The 20,069-nt window shown below is 40.7% G+C and overlaps 2 protein-coding genes across 9 annotated transcripts; one reads left to right on the top strand and one right to left on the bottom strand.

Moving 5' to 3' along the window:
• The first annotated feature begins 529 nt into the window (after positions 1 to 529).
• srsf9 (serine and arginine rich splicing factor 9) lies at positions 530 to 5,620 on the top strand. Of its 6 annotated transcripts, none has more exons than XM_046374213.1 (5): positions 530 to 686; positions 2,178 to 2,354; positions 2,542 to 2,735; positions 3,910 to 4,082; positions 4,164 to 5,620. In XM_046374213.1, the coding sequence occupies exons 2-5, from the start codon at positions 2,197 to 2,199 to the stop codon at positions 4,389 to 4,391; spliced, it is 753 nt and encodes a 250-aa protein (XP_046230169.1). In that variant the 5' UTR covers positions 530 to 686; positions 2,178 to 2,196; the 3' UTR covers positions 4,392 to 5,620. The 6 variants fall into 6 exon arrangements, with proteins under 6 accessions (XP_046230169.1, XP_046230168.1, XP_046230167.1 ...); XM_046374212.1 differs by having other exon boundaries at positions 532 to 686; positions 2,175 to 2,354; XM_046374211.1 differs by having other exon boundaries at positions 532 to 686; positions 2,155 to 2,354.
• Positions 5,621 to 6,266: 646 nt separating this feature from the next.
• Positions 6,267 to 18,545, bottom strand: sgsm1b (small G protein signaling modulator 1b). 3 transcript variants are annotated; one of them, XR_006841781.1, is made up of 25 exons: positions 18,192 to 18,332; positions 16,374 to 16,449; positions 15,565 to 15,727; positions 15,268 to 15,420; positions 15,056 to 15,123; positions 14,766 to 14,908; positions 14,543 to 14,674; positions 14,285 to 14,409; positions 14,125 to 14,192; positions 13,865 to 14,028; positions 13,595 to 13,724; positions 13,046 to 13,172; positions 12,899 to 12,963; positions 12,656 to 12,801; positions 12,434 to 12,562; positions 12,154 to 12,327; positions 11,930 to 11,998; positions 9,891 to 11,111; positions 9,683 to 9,807; positions 9,517 to 9,599; positions 9,332 to 9,441; positions 9,136 to 9,232; positions 8,880 to 9,047; positions 8,406 to 8,625; positions 6,267 to 7,557 (listed from the first exon to the last, which is right to left on the bottom strand). XR_006841781.1 is itself a non-coding variant. In XM_046374203.1 (25 exons), the coding sequence occupies exons 1-25, from the start codon at positions 18,343 to 18,345 to the stop codon at positions 8,537 to 8,539; spliced, it is 3,876 nt and encodes a 1,291-aa protein (XP_046230159.1). In that variant the 5' UTR covers positions 18,346 to 18,545; the 3' UTR covers positions 6,267 to 8,536. The 3 variants fall into 3 exon arrangements, 2 of the variants coding, with proteins under 2 accessions (XP_046230159.1, XP_046230158.1); XM_046374203.1 differs by adding an exon at positions 18,339 to 18,545 and having other exon boundaries at positions 6,267 to 8,625; positions 18,192 to 18,235; XM_046374202.1 differs by having other exon boundaries at positions 6,267 to 8,625.
• Between the last annotated feature and the right edge of the window lie 1,524 nt (positions 18,546 to 20,069).

The following is a 20,069-nucleotide window of genomic DNA, read 5'->3' as shown; positions in this document are numbered from 1 at the left end:
CGTCTCACATGTTACGTAACGTTGACTAGCATCGCGCGTGCGAACATGTGTGCGCGTCCTCGCGTGTGATCTCAAACTCCTGTGCAAACCACGACTGGAGCTGCTTGTTCATTTCTGACTTTGTGGCTCTTTTACCGCACAGTAGTTAGTACAGACCTTACTGAAATGAGCCAACACAGAGGAGAAGTGAAGGACTAGACGGGTTTAAGGGAGAAAATGTGAGAACGCGCAAGAGACAATTAGAAAAAAAGCATTGAGTATCCTGTAATCTCAGTGAAGAAGCATCTGGTGATGAAATGAACTAGACAGATAGATAGATAATTTATTGATCCCGAGGGAAATTCAAGGTAGTAGCCTATGCTCATTCAGTAGTTGGTCTGGTGGCTCAGACAAGGGTTTGGGGGCACTGAGCAGTCTCCATTGTCCAGTCGTTTCCACAATTATTTTTTGGATCCAGAGAAATCAACTCAAAAAATAGCCTACCTGTTTGCAGAATTATTAACGTGTTCCTTTTCTTCCCGGTGGGGGGCAGTAATGCAACAGACCCGTCTACTCCCTACCGGGAATGCGAAGTAGAAGAAGCGATAGCGCTACTTGCTAATGTTGCTAGTTAACGCGGAAGCAGCCTATCGTGAGAAGTGGTAGTATCAAATATACAAAAGAAGGCGCCCTTTTTGGATTGAAAGGTAACTGCATATTTGGATCATTTTTGCATCTTTTAACGTTAGTGCGTGCATGTGTGCTGCTCAATTATTTGTATCGTCGAGTAAATGAAATATTGGGGCATTTTAGACAGATGCTCATTAGCCCGACTAGCTGACCTTACATTATCAACAAAGAGACTGGTCTGATATCGTAATTGCTTGAATGTATGGCGTGTCTTGAGCTGGTGGTCGCGTTGAAGGCCCAAATGCCACACTAGTGCGATTTAAACACCTCCCATAGCATTATACTTTCGAGAGTTTAATTGCACAAACTGCTTGCAAGGCAAGCATCAAATCGTGTATGAACGATGTTAGCTAGCTTATGTTAGCTAGGTAGCTGCGTGCTAGTTTAAACCTGTTCTGGCCTTTCAGCACTTCTTAAAGTATACTGTTTGTACCATATGCTCTCAAGATGTTATTTTTTAAAAAATAATCGACCCATGACTATCAGTGCAGTTGGCAGGAAGCATATTTCGGCGGTTCAATAGCTGTTGTTTAATCAAGGCCCGTAGGAAAATCCGGAAAATTGTTATTTTATTGTAAAGCAGGGAAATATCATTGAATATTAGCGAGTGCTATTGCATTTTCGTTACGACTAACGTTTTTATTAGTATTTAGCACGCTCTCGTCATATTCCACCTATAGCATAAAACACAAACTTAGCACGGAAAGATTACTACATTTGTTAAAGTTCAAAGGTTTATTTGCTGGGACTATTACCAGAGGTGTGTTGATTTAACGGGTAAGGCTATAGTTAGTGTTGCATTGCATTATATATTTTTTAAGTGGAGTGTACACGATAAAAAAGGGAAAAGATCGTCAAGACTATTAGCCTTGTATTTATATTAATTTGCGTATCTGGAATGCTGGCAGATGTTTAAGTAAACACACACTGGTGTCCAAAGAAAAATCCGACTAGACCACAACAAAGGGCCCAGTGAGTCACTGACCAGTTTAATGAGAATGATTTGTTACGGCCTTTGCTCAACTTTCAAGTTCAACTTTAGCCAAGTACAGAAAATCGCCATTAAAACAATACAGTAAATTTCTTCAACACATCATAAGTCACCAGATCTCAACTCAGTTGAACACCAGTGGGAGATTTTGCTGTTTTTCTGTTTGATATGTCATCCATTTCTACATATGATTATCTTCAAACAGACATCCTTGTAATTTCAAGAGCATAGTTCTCTAATTATATATTAATGTTGCTGGACATTCATTACCCTGTGTTTCATAGATTTCAGGCTTGGATCCGAGGTCCTGTGCCAATTATTTGAACCCGTCATTTACTACTGTCGTGGCTCCATCCCTGCCTCACTCTTTTATTTTTTGTACAAATTAAGGAATTGGAGGCGGATGAACAAAGTTTTCGATTGGGACTAGGATTAGGATAAGGACCCCTTCCACAAATATTTGTGAAAGCAAGAAGTGATCTTAAAGTCTGCAGGTGCTCCCATTCTGTGTCAGCAGTGGCACTCACTCAACGACCATGTCAGACGGCCGGATCTATGTGGGGAATCTTCCCATGGATGTCCAGGAGAGAGACATTGAGGATCTCTTCTACAAATATGGAAAAATCCGTGATATTGAATTGAAGAACAATAGAGGCACTATCCCCTTTGCCTTCATCCGATTTGAGGATCCACGGTGAGTTTTAGGGATGGTCTCTGGCAAGTCGAATCACTTTCCCCTTGTTGGATACCTTAAATTTTGTGATATAATATCATCTTCAGTGACTGACTGCAGGCAATGGATGGAAACGGCATTTCCAGGTCTGTGTCCGCTTGTGAAACAGCCGTACTTTGGTAAGGACTTCTTTGCTCTCTTCTCTTAGGGATGCAGATGATGCTGTCTATGGAAGGAATGGATATGGATATGGAGACTGCAAGCTGCGCGTAGAGTATCCTCGATCCACTGGTTCTAAATTTGGTGCTATGGGAGGTGGTGGTGGTGGTGGTGGTGGAGGGGGACCTAGAGGAAGGTTTGGACCCCCAACACGAAGATCTGATTTCCGGGTCATAGTGACTGGTAGGTGGACGTCATGAGTCATAGCCGGTAAATAATTTTCTCTCTTTCACGCCATCCTGGAAGTCAAGGGGAATGGTAAGATGGTGGATATGAGTCCTAGGCAGATAGACTCTCGCTCTCATGGCGGATTGGAGGACAAAGGGACTAGTGGGTGACATCATGAGTCCTAGGCAGATATGTTTCTCTCTGTCATGGCGGACTGAGGACAAGAGAACTAGTAGAGGATGCCATGAGTCATAGGCAGATACATTTCTCTCTCTCTCTCATGGCGGACTGGAGGACAAGGGGACTAGTAGAAGACGTCATGAGTCGTAGGCATATACTTTTCTTTCTCATGGCGGACTGAGGACAAGAGAACTAGTAGAGGACGTCATGAGTCATAGGCAGATGCGTGTCTCTCTCTCATGGCGGACTGGAAGACAAGGCGATTAGTAGAGGACGTCACGAGTCATAGACAGATATGTTTCTCTCTCTCTCGTGGCGGACTGGAGGACAAGGGGACTAATAGAGGACATCTTGAGTCATAGGCAGATATGTTTCTCTCTCTGTGATGGCGGACACAAGGTCAATGGGACTAAGTGGATGAGGTCAAGTCAGCTCCTTAAAACATGAAACAAAAAACAGTAAACTGAAACCGGTCATGTTGGCTGCATTATCCCAAACACCATCAATAGTGACTGGTAGGTGTAATTTTATAATTGTATATAATTAATTAATTGTTGTGTGCTACATTTATCTCATGTTTATATAAGCATGTTTATATGCAATAATTCCACCATATTCTTATACAACAGGTCCCCATGTACGTCTTGGATAATTTACAAGTGCATTGCTGTAACCTTTTTTAAACAATAAAAAAAACCCTTAAAAGTCTTATCCAATTTGCACATACTTTGGTCTGTAAAAATATTCTTGGCCAGCTAGTGGATTTTTTTTGTCATCTACCAGTCACCTTAATTTTGGACACTGCTCCACTGTGAAAAAAGTACCCTTTTTGGTCTGTAACATAGATACAGTCATAAAATGCCTTACAACCAATTCGTACAGGTGTTGTTTACCTCAAAAGATGGTTCCTGTCTCTGCAATGATCTGAGATTTGATGTGCCAGGTAGCCTAAAACAAGGAAATTATTGAATTTTGTCCTCCCATAACATTTGTCTGTTTCCTCTTTCAGGGTTACCACCAACTGGGAGCTGGCAGGATCTGAAGGACCACATGCGCGAGGCGGGAGACGTTTGTTTTGCAGACGTGCAGCGTGATGGCGAGGGCGTTGTTGAATTTCTCCGCAGGGAGGACATGGAGTATGCATTGCGCAGACTGGATCGGACTGAGTTCCGTTCACATCAGGTGAGTTTCAGTACTGATGAGGTTTAATTGTCGCTCATCCTTTATACAGTTAAAAGATTTTTTTTCTTTTTTTTTTTGTAGGGTGAGACCTCTTACATCCGCGTCTTTGAGGAGAGGGGCACTCCCAACTGGGGTCGGTCGCGTTCTCGCTCCAGATCCAGAGGTCGCTATTCGCCTCCCTACCATAACAGAGGTTCTCCCCCTCCACGCTACCAGTCACCTCCACGCCATGCTATGTCGCGTCATAGTCCACCCCCGAGGAGGCACCCTCCACCACACCATAGCCCACCGCCGCGTCATTACCGGTAGAAAGGCCCGTCATTTACAGAGAAATTGAGGAAAAGTTTTGTACCGTAATTCTAGTTTTTATTTCATTTTTTTTAACCCAGGCCTCCTCATAGGATACATCATCATTATTTCTTGCTAAACTATACATTCCATGGTCAGGATTGCTCAAATACACCCTGCTTCTCCCCCACTGCCTTAAAGATTTTTCTTCTTTTCGTTAAACATCCATGTGTGTTATCTGAAAGTGGAATTGTTTCATTAGCAAAGTAAAACTATTTGATCTCCTTATAACATATTGGAGGTTTCTTTTATAAAGAAATAATGGGTTGTGATGTCAAACCATGGCAGGAACCAGTACACATTCATGTTATGTCATATAATCCAAAACAAATTACACAATTCTGCAGCTGTCAGACTTAAAGGTCATACCACTGCTTAAATTCTCGCCTAAATCTTACCATTTGTTTATCATAAATCTGTAGGTTTGTTGTGTGTGAAATTTTTGCCAATTTAAGAACCTGTGAAGCTCACCAGTACCCTCCTTCTCCCCCTCCTCGATTCAAAAACGTGAAATTCATGAGCCTTTTAGAGTAGTGACACATGTTGACTGCAAGCCTCCTCTGTGACATGCAACTATATATATATAAGCTTTATTCAGTTTTGGACAGAACATCAGCATCTATACCACACTTCACCAAACATTACCACATTGAACAAATACAGTTGTAACAGCTTAGTCCCTTGTCAGTCATATGGAAATGATAGATTTTGTCTAGTTCTTGTCGAAGATATTGCCTTTTATTTTTAGTTGGCTTGTCTATTGAGTTAAGTATTTTGGACAATCTCAAACCATTGTTCTTTCCCTAGAGGCTCAGCTTTACACCAGTTTCTCGTAGTTTTTTTTTTTTTTTTTTTTGCTGGCTTTAAGCAGGATTTTTACCACATACAGGTTTCAGGCTCCTCAAAGTTCGTTAGGTACATCACAGCACAGTTGTCTGGAATAACATATCTCATTGAAGTTCAAGAGAACATGTGTGTGGTTGCCCTCCAGGTTGCCACAGAGCCTCCAACATTGCTGGGTCTTTAGCTGTCTGCTTTTGATCCGAGATGCCCAGATGATTTAATGTGTGAACCTGTGACCGAGGTGGCCTGTTGGAGAACTATTCATTTGTATGCATCTTTAATGTTGTTTTTTTTGTTTTGTTTTTTTCTTTACCAATAAAATGCAAACTTTTACTGTGACGGTTTCATTCGTTGTACTAAAATGTGTTTTCAATAGAACATACTAGAGCTTTCGAGATGGATGAAGCATATATTAATTTAATGATTTACATGCCTGACATCCTGCCACAGATCAGTTTGTGGAATTGAAGATTAAATTGACCGTGACTGAAGCATCTTACTATAAACATACCGTGGATGGTGAAATTCATCACTCAGTCACTTCAAATTAAAGGATATTGTTATATTTGATATAATTGATCTTAAAGTGATATGGCTGTAGCATGGTTGCATGTACCATGAGAAAGTTTCGGGCCAAAGTTATTATTAGGTTATGAAATTTCCTGTGTTATTTGTATTTTGCCAGACAGTCTTTCTGGGCTTTGGTCTGAGCCTGGCTCAGACTTGTGAGGCTTTATATGAGCTTCTGTCGAACTTTGGATAGGCCTGTCTCTTCATAACCGGTATAACCAGTGGAGAAACAATAACGTGTTTGCCTCACTTACCTAACCTCTGTGGGTATAACCTCTATATTCTTAGTGTGTACTGTAAAAGCTGTATAGGTTTCACATTAGATGGTTTGAATAAAGGTGTTAAACTTTATATTTAGGTCATTATCACAATGTCAAGTGTAGAAATACACAAAAGGCACGTGGGATGCAAAATATAATAATTTAATACACAATAAATTAATTATACCAGATGACAATTTGAGAAGACAGAAAAAAAATAAAAATAGATTTATTTCCAGTGGTATATTTTTATCTTTCTGATCTTTCTGTTCATTATAATCAGATAAAGCCCATATATAGACATTGTATTGCATTTAATAAATAGGTACTATAAGCTCATTTTCTTTTTAATACATTGTATGCAGTAAATCTTCTGACAACAAACACAGTAATACACAAACAGCAATACTCAGGCATGTTTTAGAAGATCATATGGAGACACATTAGCAGTGATATCCAAACACCGGAATTAAAGCCACAGTGAACCAAACATGGTGTGTGTTGGCTATTTTATCATTGCATCGATAAATCATTTTCTGACATAGCTATGCTGGTATCCAGCCATGTAGATGGAGATTTTGGGATATGCACCTGGAATGATATTACGTTAGAATTGTTTCTGGAAAGACACGTTCATTAAATGTTAATTTTCAGTTGAACAGTTGACATTCTGTTCAGTACCGCTGTATCAGATCAGCAGTGGAAGATTCAATGGTGTATTTCTCAAAACTTACACACATAAAACTGAAAATAGCTGCATGGCTACATGCCACTGACTACCTACCACTGAACCGACTCTTTATATGTAATAAGTTGACCCTCTGGTACCTACTAGACTGAAAACCCAGGGCTTCAAGAAAATCAAATTTACAAGATACTGAGGTCATGACACTTTGAGCAGCACTGTGATACAGTATAATGAACTGAAACTCTTGGGCTAAGAGGTGTGCAGTAGTAAACCTGGTGGCCAATGCATTTTGGCCAAAAAATTAGCTCCCTCCAAGCACCGGAAGGGTACCAAAAAAACTTAAACTTAAATGAAGCTGGTAAACAATAGCTTTACAGGAAAGGAAAGAAAACAGAACTGGGGAAAGGTGTTGAATAAGATAAGAGACAAGCCAAAGTAAACCCATGAATGAATTTTCAAATGAGTGCCAGCAAAACTCCTGGAGTATATAGGGGATCTTGAGGTTATAATGAAGAGATATGCAGTTACCCCAAGACACATTAACAATTATTGTAAGACTTGTTTTGCAAAGGTATAAGCATACAAAACAATTAATTGTTTGTAAAATGAAAGTGTATTGAAGACAAGGCAACCAAGAACAGCAGGGAAAGACAGAGGCAGTAAACTGATTTCAAGGTGAAAGTGAAACAGGGAAGTTCAGAGTCCAAACGAAGCTGCTTTCACCGTACATCCCCTCGAATTCAAATCAACCATTGCAGCAGCTCAGCTGATGTCATGAGAAGCAGGAGATGAAGGTGAGGTGAAAACATTGCTTTAACCATTTGAATAAGTTGGCTCCAGAAAAGCACTGGTCCGCACAGAAATAAAAGTTTGCAGAGGGGTCAAAGTGTGAAGTAAAATCACACTTCATAAATGCATAGAGGAGGTCAGAGATAGGATCACACACCATGACAACTTGGTTGAGTACCAGGACCATAGGGTGAAACTGTATATGCAAACTATGTGCAATCATGCACAGATTTCACAGGTATGTCTGGTTATCCTGCAAGCTTGTGTGCATCAGAGGCAAACAGAGGAAGAGGACCATCAAGCCTCAGAGAAGCCTGTAAGTGGTCCTCAAAATGGCTTTTTGAGAAACAAACCACACATGCTACTTGGATACAACCTCCTCTAATGAACCTCTAATGTTTACAAGACCAGGTAATCTAAAAATGCCAGATATTATTACTGAAAATATATTATAAGTGCATCACAACATGGTAGCTACACTTTCAGTGAAATTTTAATAATACTGAAAAGATATTCAAGTGTGTCACGACATGTATGGCGGGCACAACTGAGCAAAATCAACCTTTTAGAATATGTAACAATACGGTGAAGAATTTGGTTGCTGAATCCCTGAAAAAACAGCTAAATTTAAGGCAAAATAAATAACATCCCAAAGCAGTCTCAACGAGGGTACATTCACGAAGTGAGCAATCACGTTTAAAAATAAATTTACTGGCAATAGTTCCGTCTCCTTAATATAGAGAGGAGCAACTGTAAAGACGTTGTTACACAACTATCTTAAAATAACGAGTTGTCTTACTGACCATTGGTCTTTTTTGTACTTACTTCATTAACATTGATTCCTTTCCACTTGTATACATGACTATTATGTGGTTGCGTCAGGATCGCCAAACAATTTAGCACAAAGGAAACTTGGGAGCAGCAGCAGCAGAGCAGCCGAACAGCAGAGTCCTGCATCACTTGTTTTCTATGAGCGTCTGCACTTTGTGGACCAAATCTCGAGCCATCATCAGGACCTGCGGGACGTTGTGTCGCTCTGCCATTTCTGAGAAGGGAATTTGAAAATAATGACTTTCAAGAGGTAAATTATTTTGTAATCTTTATCATGTTTTTTCCTATATTCATTCATGAATACTGAGTATGTAAAATTATCTTTTTACTTTTCTAATGTAGTAATTTTTGTTTTTGCATTGCTGATATATGATATATCATCTCAATCAACTGATTATTCGAATATTGTTTGTTTTTCCACAGTTTCCACCATGTTGCAGTATTTCTATATCTCTTTTCTCGCCTTACCATTAAAGAACTTGATGATGTCTGTGAAGTCCATGTTGTTTTCTAGGATAATGTCTCTATACATCTCCACAAGCGCCAGAGCAACAAAGAGTACAAAGTGCTCAGAGGAGGTGTGCTTGGCAGCCCAGATTGTTTCCCACAAAGAGAACACATCATCGTACACCATTTCTGTACAAAAAAAACACACAAAGAAATCAGGTTACATTCTGCATCATGTTGTGTACAATAGAGTATCACGATGCCTGTTTCCCATCACCTCTTTTGAAGTCAAGCAGAAACCAGCGATAACAGAAGTAGAAGTGAGTGTAGTCTCCATTCTGCTGCATCAGTTCAAACAGCTCAGAGTCAAGGATCTGTTGGAATAAAGGTAAAGTTTCATTTCATCACTGCGCTACAGCTTTTGCATATATGTATATATGCATACATGTGTTTGTGCACATATATGTACATACCTGGATAAGAGAGCGCATATTGGCAAAGTGTGAGTCCATGGCACCTCCGTGAGGAAAATTCTGGTTCATCCTCTTCATCAGTTCAGTGAAGCAGCTAAATGCCATGACCTCTGGGAAGCACACACATACACACTTTTAGCTATTTAGGTGGATACTGGTAAAGTTTACATTGAACTTTCACTGACCGTCATCCAGAATAACCAGTAGAGGAGCCAGCAGATCACACATTCCCTGGACATAACCGGTATCCAGATGCTGCCACACGTAACTACAGAAACAATCAGATTTTTCAGATTTTTTGTTTCAGGCTGAGACAAACTTCAGAGGTGTTAAGCATGGTGGCCCACTTACCTGCACATGATGTTTCGCAGCTTGTCCAGGTTCTCAGGAGTGAAGTACCAGTATGCTCTGTCACAACGTCTGACATCTTTGTCGATGCGATGTAAATTGATCAAGTACATGTCTAGTGTTTCTTGCTGCAAGAATAATAGTGAATTCTATCAACACATGCTTATGGTTAAAAGAAGAAGTGTGTTTGTGTGTCATATGTAATGCTTACAGAATAGGTTTGTTCTTCAGAGGATTCATCATGTTTGGGGTCTCCTCCCACCTCTGCAGGCTCTGGTTCAGTAAGCATGTTTTCCATCTCGGGCTCCTCTTCAGAAAGGCCCAGGTCAGTGCCCTCAGGACTGGTGTTACAGGCTGTGTCCAGATGGTGATCTAGGACAAGGTCCACTGATGCCATTTTTTCTCTTTGTGCAAATGAGACAGGAGGTGCAGCAAGGCCTGCCAAAGGCCTGGCTTTGATATCCTCAGAGGTCACACACGTTATCCCTGCAGGAATGTCCTCCATTTCCAGGGCAGAAGGAGAGTCATCAGAATCTGCTGTATCTGGCGATTGCCGAGAGTGGGATGATAATGACTGAAGAGCATTCAGTACCTGTCTGACAGGGGAATTTGAACCAAGTTTCTCAGGTGGAATATCTGCAACTTTTTTGGTTTCAGCCCAGTCACAAATTGTTGCTCCAACATCCTTTCGCTCTGACTCTGTGGTGAAGGCCTTTGACACTTGTGATGGGCTTCTTTCAGAAGTTGTTTCAGGTTCTGGCTTTACATCACTTGGCAAAAAGTCTTTTTCTGCTGTAGGTGGACATAAAGGGTCCACTTTCAGATCAGATTTGCTCTTGTGTGCTTGAAAAGTCAACGTCTGCCCCAGAGGAGGTGCTTGGAAATATTCATTGCGAATCTCCGTTTCTAGCTTTAGAACGTTAGTTTTCTCTGGAACAGATCTTAAATTCACATTTGTTTCTACTGCTTTTAAATCTTCAGTTTGCTCATCTGTTGTTATATGTTTTTCTTCAGCTTTTTCATTGGATTCAGATGTCTCATGTGACTTACTGATTCCGCAGTCTTTAACCTCCTCACTTTCTGAAACTGTCTCCACCTTTGACTCTGAAACCTCACCCTTGACTTCTGGGTCCATTACGTCCTCCCCTCCAGGCTGTGATCCAGTTGTGGTTTTCTCCTTTAAGACTTCTGATGCTTCCATTGACTGCTGAGATCCAACATCTAACTCTAATCCATCTAACTCTTTTACAAGAGGGCTGTTTTCTGACCCTGGATGCTGATTTGACAGACCTGGGGATGAGGGGTTGCAGGAGGGAAGTTGTGAGGCATCTGCAGTGCCACTTGTGATGTCCTTTGGGCTGAGCTGAACTTCTCCCTCATCAGCCCTTGGCTCAGACTCAATATGATCCACTGCCTCAACTGATGCAAATACCTGGTCACCAAAAGAAAGCGGTAAACATTCAATGCATTTTGTATGCAGTAGGCATGGGCAAATATTGAATATTACACCTTGTGGCTTTGCATGTGTTAGCCCATTTGCTACAAATAAGATATATTCTATATTACTGCTAAAAATTTCGCAATGATTTCCAACCTTACAGCCAGCTTTTGGCCCCATTAATTTCATTAGTGTATGAGATTTTAAACATTGACTGGATGCAATATGTAATCCATCACAATGAACATTTGGTCACCTTTTACCTTACCCTTTTCATACTGAATTCCATTCATCAGAGATTAGAGAGTTGGCTGGCAAAAACTAGGTGAGGGATTGATGTGAAATTTAGTACAGACATTCATGTTGTTCAGACACTGAGACACTTTGATGATCCCCTGGCTTTTCCTCTAGTGCCACCTGAAGTTTTTACTTCTCCTGGGAAATTACAACAACCAACGGCAGGACAGCTTAGGTGTAGCTGTTTTCTGTTTAACTTTGTGACACCACAGATCATTAAATTGTGAATTTTTTGCAAGTGAATTATGAATGATCAGATTTTGGCCTTTCAGCATTGCACCTTTTTCCTCCAGTAATATACAAACAATAAATACAAAGAGTAGAAGGTGACACTATTTCCATATTTCAAACAAGTCCATTATGACTTTAATTTAATCTAAAACATTACGGCATATTTTGTAGAATTGTGGTTACCAATATATATAAGTATGTTGTGATAAGCGGGCTAACAAATGAAAAAAAAAAAACACTGGTGTGTTGTTTCATTAGACATCATTTTTGTTGTGAGAAACTACCTGTGCGCTGTTGCTGGAATCACTTTGTGAGTGGGTATTCTGTTGATCTGAGCTGCTGCTTAAAGACGACTGGAGTGGGGAAAAACATTGCACAGGAGACAAAAAGTCAGCCAACCTCCTGAGAAATCTGATAACAATAGACTAAACGGTTCCTTTTCATGTTTCTCCAGCTGTAATAGTGGTTACATAATGCAGTACATTCTAAGGTAAAAAGTCAAACTTGCATCTGTACTGATGGTGGAGTCCCGCTGCACTGGTCCTCTTTCCACACTGGCTCCAGACGAACATCTGGCAAGGGCCTCTGCATGTTTTTCTCTCTCCCGCTGACGAACAATGGCCTCACAACCCTGCCACTCCTTCATAGTCTGCTCATACATGGTCTGCATCTGCTCATCAATCTGAAACATAAATCTCGTGTAAGCAAAGACTGTGACATACCCCAGGGTGTATGTGTGTACCTTACAGTCTGTAAGACTTATACAGTCTGATAGCACACATAAATACCTCTTGCCGGCATTTTTCAGTCATGGTGAACTGATAGTGTCCCAACAGGAAGGGCCAGACCTCTTTGCGTAGTGAAGGAGCCACACCACCAAAATACACAAGCCTGTGTATCTCCTTTTCCTCGTAGGCCTGTACAACATTAAATTTGATCACACAGAACTTAAAAAAAATAAACATTTAATACTGAAGTTAATTGAAATCATGTTTTAGAGTAAATCTTACAGAGCTGTCCTTGAGGAACCTGTCCCAGACCTCGACAGTGAGGCCTCCTTGGGCAGAACAGGGCACATCAGGGTCAACTATAGTGGTGTTGACTAGAGCAGAAAGGTGGGTCCGAACTGTAGACAGATGACGGCAGTATGCAAGCCCTGGAGAGGAAGGATAGATGTTTTCATATTTACCAGGAATACTCAATGAAATTATTCCCCAATTAATTAAAGTCAACACACAGCCGTTTGAACTCACATCCATAGAAAGCACGGGAGATTATCTGGTACTTCATGGTGTCACAAAGGAGCTTTAAGGGAGCCCTGGTAGAAAAGGAAAATAGCTAACTCAGTCAACTGGACTGATCAAAATTTAGTTTTGAGCCTGTCTTTAGGAAATACTTGCCTTTCCTGATTACAGCCATTAGGCAGAGAGCCGTCAGAGGAGCCATTCTGTGAGCAGGAGGAGCACGAGGACTTTCTGGGTGTCGGCTGCCACATGTTAACACCCTGGTCCATCAGCTCCAGGGCCACTGCACAACATTAGCATTGCTCATCATCATAAGCAAGTAAAACCAGATGAAATTCCAATAGATTTGGACATATAATGCAAATAATACGAATAAGAAAAGCATTGAAAAAAATAACAAATAAACCAAGTGAGAGGATGGAGATGTCCACATGTGCATGCAAAGTCTCAAAGTCTGTGTCGACAGGACTATAATGTGTTTTACATATCACTATATAAGCGGGAAAAATATCAAATGTGACAGTTTAACTTCAGAGATAAATTAATTACAGAAATCTATGTCTGGGAAAAACAGATTTATCTAAAGTGAAATTGTCTGAACTATAAATCAGTATTAAGAGAATAATGTAATCATAGATGTAATCTCTGATGATGCTTCATTAGATTAGCTCAGGGAGGCAGAACAGGAAGATTAAAGACACTTACTGAACTCCATCTGATTGCCAGGAAAGAGGATTCGAAACACATAATCTGTTGCCTCATCGTCTTCCTTATCTGATACAGAATCACATGAGCCATGTGGGCTCCTCTTTCGCAGTTTGGGGAAAACCTTTCCCTGTGAATGGAAAGGCAGTGTATTCATCTACACATCACCTGAAGTAAAAGAATTGTTAAAACAGTCATAGTTGTGGGTGAATGTAGCCTGATAGCCTAAGAGGCTGCAGAAGCATTTTGTCACCCTCTGTTCATATTGACCTTTCCTCTCTGATTCCAGAGTGGTGGGTCCAGCTGTCCATGAGGCAGCAGGCCGGTCTCTAGGCAGGTGAGAAACTGCAGGAGGTGGCCTCCTTTGGGGAAATGTAGGGGAGGCCTCTGGATCCCATCCTGGCTCACCAAAACTACTGTTCCACCACTGTTCACTGGAGAAATAAACACAAGATATAACAGAATAAATAAAACTCCTTCTCCTAGTTTTGGTGCTTAAACAGTTATATGGGATTTTTTTGGGACTGTACCTTGCTGATGACAGTGAAGGTAGACAATCTCCTCCAAACGAATTGTCATAGCATAATCCCAATACACACTGAAGGAAAAATTAGAGCATAAGAGCCATGGAGTCAACAGGGTAAATAATTTTTTTTTTTTTTTTACAAGATTGGGTTCCGTTGGTCTAACCTTTTCTCAGAATCTAGCTCCCCCACATTGCCATTCATGAGCTGATTGGGTGTCCATTTCAGAGTCATGAGGTCTGCAGTTTGATGTAGTGACAAGTAACCAGGGATGGCCTCCATGTCATCCCTCTGCACACACAAATAAGAGCTTCCATGTCAAAACATGTCTGATGACATAACTGCAAAACTGTTTATCTTTCCTCTCTTACAACAGGTACAGGGATTGTATTAACATGCACTAGGATATACTGAAGACACGTACGGGCTGTACGAGGACATTGTTCTTTCCAAACAGGAGTGTGGCTCTGGAGTTTTGGTGGAGTGATTCAACATAGTCCTTTACCCACATGAGAGGGCGATCATCCATGCTACCACTGGACTGTCTCTTCTGGATCTGATACAGAAGAAGTACACATCTGATATTACATGCAGTATTTTAAAACCGATTATTTGATTAAAATAAATTAAGCCCTTTGCTATCTAACCAGCGCAGGTCGCCTGGAGGGCGAATCCTGCCGACAGCGGCCGCTGTGGATGCGATGTCGCTGTACGAGCTCGTCAGCAGATGGGTCCGTCCAGAAATGGTCCGCCGTTTTGACTTTGGTGTACTCCAAAGCACAAGGGCCAACTGTAAAAACAAGCTTAATCAGTAATTCAGGTGTTTTCAAGTTCAGAACAATTGATCGTGTAAACAAAAAGTAAGCACAGGAATGTAAAATAAAGGGTTTGGCCGCTGTAGTGAGAGCATGCGCAGGTTAGTGCAGTTTGTAAATACCCAATAGAGAAGCAAGAATTGGTCCGTCCACAGGATCCATCAGCATGGCTTCTTTCTCATAGTAGGCACTGCAGGAAATAATAACATTTAGATAACAACTTCCTGTTTGCACACCATAACTATTGAGGTGATCTGTAAAATAACCATATGGCATGTTGACATCTTCTGAAGTCAAACAGCTTAAAATATCATTTAATAATGTAAAACAATACCTGCTGTTCTCCACCAGGTACAGGACAATCTTGTCCAGAAGTTTCTCCATCAAAGCAGTTCGGATCCACAGGTGTTTCAGCGCCTGAGGAGGGAGGTTGGCCAGCTTGGACTGCCGACTGCGGTCATTACTCAGTGAAGAATTGTTCTGCTTACTGAAAAACAGAAAAGAAACCACACAGATGTCTGTCAAGGCTGTTAAAATGGAACAGACATGTAGTAGAGGCATTAGGATGCTCATAAAAGTAGAACACAAAAAGGAAATATCTACGAGACCAGAAAGCAGGTCGACGTGTCACCTGTTTTCAATCAGCTGCTCCAGCTCCTGCACCTTGTGACAGAGTTCCTCGGCGGGCGAGAAGCTCTTTGCTGCCTTCATAAAGAGGGCCGCAACCTTGTTAGTGCACAGCAGACCTGCAATACGACGCTTCAGTCCATGAAGCACGCAGGCCTCCACTACAGCTATACACACACACAAACACAGTTAATTTATGATTCAGATATTTTTATTTCAATACAATTTTTCCTCAAGCCTCGATACTTTATTTTAAAAAAAGAACAGGTGAAAGGCAAGCACAGGTGGCACAAGCAGAAATAGACTGCCCAACACTGACTATCGTTGCTAGGATATGAAAGATGTGAATCACGCACATCACTCTTGGTTAGTATCAAGGCCTTTGAAGGGTATTAGTCTACTTTAAAACATGTCCATCCATCCACCATGACTAATAACATTATGAAAATAAATGGTCAGGATTTACATTGCTAGAAAAGACTCAAAGAATCATTTTGCATGATGAGGATGAACTTGTAGGAGGTGACTGCTTGACACAAACAGATGTCAGCCGTCATTCTGTGCTGTATGTGTAAATAAGTTCGTAACCACAGCTGTGACGTGTATCATTTCATACAGTATGTTCTGTGCTATAATCTCTGAATTTAGATACCCAAGGCTGAACTATTTCAGACAAAAATGACACATTTTTCTATAATTACTCTCATATTTACTTTTTCTCATCGAGTCAATCCTTGGACACGTAGCCTGTATTTTGTAGCAGAGATATGGCTTAGAGTGCAATGAAATCGCAGTAGTACAAAAAACATTTACCACAGAAGGATATGATGTGGCTGCTGTCTGCGTGCACAAATTTCCTCGTTACTGCCTCCTCCATAATTTGCTTCACCTAAAACAGAAAGGTACCTGGTGAGGTAAGACTTAGTCCGTCTGACACACCTACATAAGGTGACGGGGAGTCAAAACAAGAAGCACAAAAGGAAACAACGAGGGGAACGTCACACGAGAGTGATGAGCCAAGGAGCAGTCCCACAACACATGAATGAGGAAAACAGATCAAATTATTTATTTATGGTGTAAACTCATCGGTTTGCATCAACTGTTGTGTGTTTTTTTTCTTCTTGAGTAGTTTAGTTTTTGGTGCAACTGATCCTTGGGGAATGCCACAGCTGTGAGGCACATGGCAGACACTATCAGATAAGTGTTTTCTTCTTGCATCCCTTAAGGGGTATTCCAGGAATTTTATATCGCAATTCCATGGAGCTGGAAAACTTGCTAGAACAGAAGCAGCAGAGGCCAAAACATCATGACTTTTAGCCCCTTATGGATCAAAGGGCAAAAACATTACATCCTACACTTCCCATAATGCAATGCTGTAGTGTCTCAGTAAGACAGGGTTTCTTTTATCATCATTATCACCAGTAAATACAATTTTAGAGGTTGAAATTGTACTGAAATGGGTGTTGCTGACTGGATCAGTATTTTTGCTTACTTTAGTAAATTGACTTGTAAACCCTAACATTTTGGAAAAGGTCATATTTTACAAAGTGTGTGTTGACAAGCAATACAACATTTAACTGTAAGACTGACTAAATTTAATGTGAAGTTCTGTTCATGCCCACAGAATGAATAACAGAGAATAATGTACTGAAATGTTCCTGTCTTAATAACTTATAAGACAATTTTCTACCCTTTTCAGATGTTTGCTGGAATTAAAAACATGTCCAGAGCCACAAAATTGCAGATGAGATGTGTGTGTATTTTTTTTTAATATATATTTTATGCTATATTTCAAATGTCTCAGCTAAGCCCCTCCTTGCTGTAGGATGGAGGATCTAACACCAGAGTCACGGATGTTTGAGAGGCAGTGAGTCACAGGTGAGGGGGAGCACGGGCATGATGAGCCTGGAAGCACCCAGGCTTTCTCACCAATGAATAAAACATCCTGTTTCTCTCCCTTGAGAGAGTCACTGAGCAGTTTAAAGGGTTCCTGTGTTGTGATCTCTTTAATTTCCATGTAGGTTAATAAACAAATGGCTCAAAATTCTTAGACAAGAAACCACCAAGGTGGGGATGGATTTTATGTTTTTAATGGCAGCAGGAGCACAGATGCCAAGGTCACACCTTTAAGTTTAGGATAATAATGTCATAGCAGTTTAATCATGATTTCTTCAGAGGTGCAGAGACAGAGGGACTATTCCAGGATATGAAAAAAGCAAAGAAAGAAACAAATGAATCTGTACCCGGTTTCTTAAATGTGTAGTGCCCCCCCACCCAATATAAAATCATCATTGTCATCTGTATCATTATCGTCATCAGCATCATCATTATCATCACCGTCACCATCATCGTTATCGTCATCTTTACGCCAGTCCAGGAGCAGTCAGAAACATACCAGTAGGCCTGTACAATTTCACTGGAAGCCTAACTGCATACACTCTTATTATATAAAGTAAACGATCTGTTTTATGTTAAACAGGCCTGGTGGCGTAGTCGCAGCTCGATGAACGACGTCCATACACACACACACACACACACACATGCACACACACACACACACACACGGTCCAGGCGTACAGCCCCAGTAAACATAAACTGTGATGAGCGAGAAATAATTAAAATGCAACGAACCTCTTTCTTCACATTGCGCAGCAATTTCTGGCGCGTCTCGGCCTCTGTCGTGGGAAAATACATGATGAATATGCTGATCAGATTGCTGTATCGGAAATAAACGATGACAGGCTCACGACAGGAAAATAATAACAACGGCGGCTCTACCTCCCATCGCTCCGGGTGCAGGGCGTAGCGGCTGGCACGCACAGCGTTAAGGCGAAGCAACAACACTGGTTTAAAAGCCAGAGAGGCTCCGAGATGCACGGTGTACTCTTAGCGACTAAATCAAACCTATCTGTTACCTCTCAGAGAACCAACACCCCTTTAAAGTCACAGTAGCCTATACATTTAGCCATACACCTACACGCATATTATGCACAATAAATAACACATACATACAACAGAAAATTGAATCAAAATAAAACACACATACACACACATTTTAAACATTTTTGGTGTTTCTTAAAAAGTTTCTTTTTCAATAAACCATCAGGGTATTTTTTTCCCTCATGATAATTAAGGTTAATTAGCCTCAAATCAAATCGAGGCTTCATTCAGTTAATTATTACAATTACAAAATATGACATTCATATTCATTCATTCATTCGTATACATATAAATAGTATTTGTATACAATCACCCCACAATATGATGTTTACCATTACATAAAATTACATTTAATTGTTTAATCATAGCTTATCTAGTTACATTGTTATTTTACTTTGCATTTTAAGTTGTATAATGGCAATGGCCCCCTGAGCGGCCTATGTGGAAAAAGGCACCAGTGGGAATAAAGTTATGATATATTTATAGTGAAACTGTTCCAAACTGGTTAGGATTAAAATTGTTTTGTTATGTGACTCGTGCTTTAAGTACATCCACTGAATGTCAGTAATGAAAACACACAGTGAGTTATTTAACCATTCAGAGGAGCTTAGACTAACTTAACCATACGGCACTGGAATGTCGCCCTCGAGGGCATTTCTGTTTCATTAAGTTTTGAACGCAAAAGCAGAACTCAGACAGAGAGGGCTTGCAACAGTTCAGTGTAGTTTTATTGAAAAGATGATGAGGGGGTGATTTGGAGATGAAGCAGGGCCAGGTTGCCAACTGGCAGGATGTTGGATGAGGCAGGCAGAGTTTAAAGGAAGATATGAACTTAAAGCACAGGCAAACACAAGATTGGACAGATTACAGGAAATAGTACTGACAAAGCTTGGCCATAGCGTTACCACACTGGTGAGTAGAACAATCTGGTGAAGACTGGGGTATTTATTCCTCTGGAGCTTGATGAGTGGATTGGTTGCAGGTGTGCAGGTTGATGGACAGTAAACAGCAAGTAAATGACAGGAAGACTGGGAATGAGGGAGAGGCGCATAATAATGACAATTTTTATCTACCATATGGGCAACAAAGAGGGTACTACTGCACTGATTACTGTCCGTCTGAGTCTATCAGTGGCTGAGACACATAATGCTTGGGTTTTATTGAGACAGAAGAAGCATTAACACAACACTGTAGCATTTGTGGCCGTAGCTCTCATTTCCTGTACTCTGTGCAGTACAGGTGGTGATATGGATAAATTTCTATATTATGGGACATGGGATTTTATATCACAGTACCAACAAACAAGGTAGCAAACGGCACTAAAACGAGGCTAAACTCTCACAATAACATCACAAATGGAAATGGAGCAGAAACACAATCTTTAAATTCAAATCTGGTCTAACACCATCTCTGGTAAATACAGACTATTGCTTTCACTCAGGCCTTTTTCAGGGTCACACTGGATCACCAGTGGGTCTGAGGTGAGCAGATAAGAGGCAATGAGTATTTACAATTGTGGTGCTAGCCACATCCTGAAATTAAAAGAGAAGGGAGCCATAGATTGCAGAC

This window comes from Scatophagus argus, chromosome 20 (genome assembly GCF_020382885.2).
Source record: "Scatophagus argus isolate fScaArg1 chromosome 20, fScaArg1.pri, whole genome shotgun sequence".
In the NCBI taxonomy this organism is placed as follows: Eukaryota; Metazoa; Chordata; class Actinopteri; family Scatophagidae; genus Scatophagus; species Scatophagus argus.
This window is presented reverse-complemented; position numbering and strand designations above follow the sequence as displayed.

What these genes read in the sequence shown, in the direction of transcription:
- srsf9 (XM_046374213.1), top strand. Translation starts at nt 2,197, where the DNA reads ATGTCAGACGGCCGGATCTATGTGGGGAATCTTCCCATGGATGTCCAG. An exon ending in ATCCGATTTGAGGATCCACG is followed by an intron (nt 2,355 to 2,541) that starts GTGAGTTTTAGG and finishes CTCTTCTCTTAG; the next exon opens with GGATGCAGATGATGCTGTCT. An exon ending in TTTCCGGGTCATAGTGACTG is followed by an intron (nt 2,736 to 3,909) that starts GTAGGTGGACGT and finishes TTCCTCTTTCAG; the next exon opens with GGTTACCACCAACTGGGAGC.
- sgsm1b (XM_046374202.1), bottom strand. Translation starts at nt 18,254, where the DNA reads ATGTATTTTCCCACGACAGAGGCCGAGACGCGCCAGAAATTGCTGCGC. An exon ending in CTGAAAAATGCCGGCAAGAG is followed by an intron (nt 12,328 to 12,433) that starts GTATTTATGTGT and finishes TTTATGTTTCAG; the next exon opens with ATTGATGAGCAGATGCAGAC. An exon ending in CATCATCAAGTTCTTTAATG is followed by an intron (nt 8,626 to 8,879) that starts GTAAGGCGAGAA and finishes TTCCCTTCTCAG; the next exon opens with AAATGGCAGAGCGACACAAC.